Genomic DNA, 6,000 nt, shown 5'->3' with positions numbered 1-6,000 from the left:
ACACAGTACAGACACAGACACACACACACAGTACAGACACAGACACACACAACACACACACACACACACACACACACACACACACACACAGTACAGACACAGACACACACACAGACACAGTACAGACACACACACACACAGTACAGACACACACACAGTACAGACACAGACACACACACACAGTACAGACACAGACACACACACACACACACACACACAGTACAGACACACACACACACACACACACAGTACAGACACACACACACACACACACACAGTACAGACACACACAGTACAGACACACACACACACACACACACACAGTACAGACACACACACACACACACACACACACAGTACAGACACACACACACACACACACACACACTCACACACACACACACACACACACAGTACAGACACACACACACACACACAGTACAGACACACACACACACACAGTACAGACAGACACACACACACACAGTACAGACACACACACACACACACACACACACACACAGTACAGACACACACACACACACACACACACACACAGTACAGACACACACACACACACACACACACACACACACTCACACACACACTCACACACACACAGACACACACACACACACACAGACACACAGTACAGACACACACACACACACAGTACAGACACACACACACACACACACACACACACACAGTACAGACACACACACACACACACACACACACACACAGTACAGACACACACACACACACACACACACACACACTCACACACACTCACACTCTCACACACAGTACAGACACACACACACACACACACACACACAGTACAGACACACACACACACACTCACACTCACACACACACTCACACTCACACACACTCACACACAGTACAGACACACACACACACACAGTACAGACACAGACACACACACACAGTACAGACACAGACACACACACACAGTACAGACACAGACACACACACACACACACACAGTACAGACACACACACACACACACACACACACAGTACAGACACAGACACACACACAGACACAGTACAGACACACACACACACAGTACAGACACACACACACACAGTACAGACACACACACACACACACAGTACAGACACAGACACACACACACACACACACACACAGTACAGACACACACACACACACACACACACACAGTACAGACACACACACACACACACACACACAGTACAGACACACACACACACACACACACACACAGTACAGACACACACACACACACACACACACTCACACACACACTCACAGTACAGACACACTCTCACACACACACAGACACACACACACACACAGTACAGACACAGACACACACACACAGTACAGACACAGACACACACACACAGTACAGACACAGACACACACACACACACACACAGTACAGACACACACACACACACACACACACACAGTACAGACACAGACACACACACACACACACACACAGTACAGACACAGACACACACACAGACACAGTACAGACACACACACACACAGTACAGACACACACACACACAGTACAGACACACACACACACACACACAGTACAGACACAGACACACACACACAGTACAGACACAGACACACACACACACACACACACACAGTACAGACACACACACACACACACACACACACAGTACAGACACACACACACACACACACACACACAGTACAGACACACACACACACACACACAGTACAGACACACACACACACACACACAGTACAGACACACACACACACACACACACAGTACAGACACACACACACACACACACACAGACACACACACACACACAGTACAGACACACACACACACACACACACACACACACACAGTACAGACACACACACACACACACACACAGTACAGACACACACACACACACACACACAGTACAGACACACACACACACACACACACACACACACACAGTACAGACACACACACACACACACACACAGTACAGACACACACACACACACACACACAGTACAGACACACACACACACACACACACACACACACACAGTACAGACACACACACACACACACACACAGACACACACACACACACAGTACAGACACACACACACACACACACACAGACACACACACACACACAGTACAGACACACACACACACACACACACACAGTACAGACACACACACACACACACACACAGTACAGACACACACACACACACACACACACACACAGTACAGACACAGACACACACACACACACACACACAGACACACACACACACACACACAGTACAGACACACTCTCACACACACACACACACACACACACACACACACACACACACACAGTACAGACACACACACACAGTACAGACACACACACACACACACACACACACACACACACAATGAGTCAACACGTCGCGGCGGTGTTGTACGGAGCGCACGCAGCCTGAGCACGTCCACGGACAGCGCAGCTCTGACGTCAGCGCTACGTCCGTCAACACTGCCACTGCGCAGCTGCAGCTCGCAGACACAACGCAGCGCTGTCAGGGTTTAAACGCAATGAAGCTTCGCTTTAGTTTGTCCTGTTTCACAGCGCGAGCACCGCATCATTGCCAACAAACGCATTTCATTCGTAACCTGCGATTAAATCTCGCAATTCAATTGAACCCAATCAGCCTTCTGTCTGGAGCGGCTCCGGCCTGCGGGGAAGCCCGACTCCTGCCGCCGACTGAGCCGATTACAGTCGCCCGCCTGTGTGTAAGGCACAGACGCCTCCCCTCGGCGGTCCTCGTCTCACCGGAGTGGAGTCCATGTCCGCGGCGCTGCGGGTCCTGCGGGTCCTGCGGGCCGGGTGCGTGCGCGGCGCTCCTGCGGGAAGCGGCTCCGGCCTGCGCTGTGGAGAGACACGCCCCCAAACAGCGCCACGTCACTCAGCCGAGCAAGCCCCGCCCCGCCCGCCGTCTTAAAGGCGCAGTTCTGGGCCGTGTCGCCTTCCTTCTCTTGGAGTTGCTGTCATTCGTTGCTATTTTTATTATTCCGAACATATATGCTACAGTACTTTTTTTCAAGCTGCTATATGTGAATGTTCTGCGCATTCACTGTCGGTACTACTACTAGTAAAACTAGAATTTTAAGTATTTGAAGACACTTTTCATGCATGTGACGGTACTTTTTGCATATTGGTTATGAATTAATGTATGGTATTAGTATTATTATTTGTTTGTTTGTCTATTTATGTTTTCATTTAGTGGCAGATGCCCTTATCCAAGGCGACTTACAGTTTACAATAAGCATTGATTAAGTGCAGTCATACAAATCAATACAACATTACATTGAAGCTTTACAAAAGTGCAGTAGCACAGTCAATACAAAGTACAATTTAAGAATTACGAAAGTGCAGTAGTAGAATTCATTTACAATACAAAACACACATCCTAGTTCAAAGAGTTAAGAAGTGCAGACATGATGACTGAAGTCCTGGCTATGAGCTGGAGGGAGGTGGGGGGCAGAGGGGAAATGACTAAACAACTGGAGATCTAACCCTGTATGAGTAAGCAGGGCGAAAGGAAGCATAGTTACACAATGTGTCAAAATACAGGAGTGCAGCTCAGCTCAGGAGAATAAGCTGCTATATTACAAGTACAGTCTGAACAGATGTGTCTCTAGTAATCGGGTGGTTGGGGATGCAGGTCAGGGATAGTTTGCAATCAAAGTAGTATAAATTAAGTTAGGAGTAGTTTGCATCAGTAATTGTATGTAAAAGTTAGCAGGTTTGTACCTGTAGTATAATAGCAGGTGTGTTCATGTTCATGATAGTATGTCAGTTAGTATAAGTAAGGATTATTATTATTGATCACACAATGGAAATAGCCCCAAGAGTAGTTAAGCTGTTTTTATCTCATAAAATTTGGTATAGTATAATATACCACAATGTATAAGGTATAAGCATAAAATATAGTATGGACTACAGACTGCACTCTTGTCCCATACAATACACCCCGTGTAACCTAACGTCTAATCCTTTTGCTCTTATTTTAATAATCAGAGTTTTTTACATTAATATCTATGTTACTAAAAAGTGTGAATTAAGTCAAATTAATATTCTTGAAATCATTTAAATGTAACAGTATTAAGGCATTCTCTGATTTTCGTATTTCTTCCCAGTACTGATCTGTAGAGGCCGCTGTTTACCAGGGTAAGGAGAGCCAGTGGCAAAACAAGTGCACGATTTCTCTCCCCGATACACACTTCATATCCCCTTAAACCAAGAGCATGATTATAATATCCATGTGATGTGTGAGGTTGAAAAATAAAGCATTGATTAAGATTCTCACTGGTGTTCTCTAAAGGGGGTGGCTTGGAAACGTATTTTACAACTGGACCTCAATTTCTGACAAGGTACTATACCTGGAGAGCTCCTGTAAAAAACCCAGCTGTGTAAATGAGTAATTGAATGTAAAAATAATGTGATATATCGTAAGTTGTCTGGATAAGAGTGTCTGTTAAGAAATGTAATAATAATAATAATAATAAACAACAGGCAGGTGCACAGACACTAGCTGGCCTTTCTCTGACCCTGTCAAGGTCACTGTGGCACAGCGTATCAAGGGCATCCCCTAGCTCAGTCAGAGCGTATAGAGATTGAACCTGTATTGGACTGCTACCACAGTCATTTAGTCACGGACTCTCTCTCCTCCCTACTTGTGGTATGTATTTACTTGGGTTTAACTTTGTTTTTTGTTAGTTTGCACGAGGCATCTCCACACAGTTTATTGTTTTCCCTGTTGCACTTGACCGCAGTGTTCTGTGCCTCTGCAAGGGGTGTGAAAATATCAGGGAGTTTATGAGGTCCCGTGGTACATGAAAAGGTCAGTAGGGTTCAGGCTGAACGCTAGTGAAGAGCGAGTGTCAGGTATGAGAGCAGCACCGAAGAGCATAGGAAGCTGTGGGGAAGGGGGGCGGTGTTGAGCTCCGTACACACAGGAAACTCAGTCACAGTGCGCCACAGGAGCTGGGATTCCTGTCTCATCTTGTCTGTTGTCCCTGAGTGATTAACGGCAGTCTGTGTGTGACAATCTGTTGACAGTGAGGATAGTCTGTGTTGTGCTCCCGTGGCCACAATTATTATATGTCTTCTTTGTGCATTTGTCTTTATTTGGGGTGTATTATTGTCATTGTTGTTGTTGTTGTCATTGTAACTGTAGATATGGTTCATAGTGGACTTTAGAAGGATGCCTCCCTCTGGAATAATCTGAGTTTTTATCTCTGGGAACGGCATTACAATGTCGAGATGTAACCCACATGGAAACTGCATAGTATAATATGTTGGTGATAAGGGTCATATTATTGTAATGTTTTTTATATTATTATTTCTGTTGTAGACATTTTTATATTTGCCCAACACCAGCTTTCATACCACTGTGCTTAGGTAGTCCAGGCTGCTTTGTACATCGTGCTGTTGGTGGTCTGTCGGTCTGTCTGTCTCACTGTTTTATGCGTCTTTCTCAGGGGCTTAGTAAGACCAATCTGTGGGGTGTTCATGTGAGCCGGTCAGACATTTCAAATCCATTGCCAGTCACAGAATGTCGTGATAAATGTGTTTTCAGTGAAAGTACAGATTTGCGTGTGTGTATTCTTATGTGAGTGTGTATGCTTGTATGTGTGTATGACCTGAAGGGACATTTCTCTGGTCCTTTTGTTTCCTATGTGGCGTTTTTGACCATACACAGGAGAGACCCTTCTCTGTAGACGACTGCAATGAAGTGCCCGACCTGCCAGGCCGGATCTGCCCCCGTATATCAGCTCTGGGTCCGGTCACCGGTGTTTGTGAAAACCTGCTCTTGCATTTACTCAGCTGGGCTATTATCTGAGAGTCCCAGGTGCAGAACGGACATCAGTGGAGGTGTGAACACAGCGTCCCCCCCTCCCC

General features: G+C 46.1%; 1 protein-coding gene across 1 annotated transcript in view; it reads right to left on the bottom strand.

Annotated features, from left to right (window-relative positions):
* LOC136762205 (uncharacterized) overlaps positions 1–2,976 on the bottom strand; it is a 23,699-nt gene extending 20,723 nt beyond the window's left edge. Inside the window, exon 1 of the mRNA XM_066716219.1 lies at positions 2,869–2,976. Coding sequence (XP_066572316.1) covers positions 2,869–2,883 — 15 coding nt within the window. The 5' untranslated portion in view covers positions 2,884–2,976. The remainder of the gene's footprint in view (positions 1–2,868) is intronic.
* Positions 2,977–6,000: the final 3,024 nt, after the last annotated feature.

This window comes from Amia ocellicauda, chromosome 2 (assembly GCF_036373705.1).
Source record: "Amia ocellicauda isolate fAmiCal2 chromosome 2, fAmiCal2.hap1, whole genome shotgun sequence".
NCBI classification, from domain to species: domain Eukaryota; kingdom Metazoa; phylum Chordata; class Actinopteri; order Amiiformes; family Amiidae; genus Amia; species Amia ocellicauda.
Note: the sequence above shows the minus strand (reverse complement) of the source record. Positions and strands in the feature narration are given on the sequence as shown.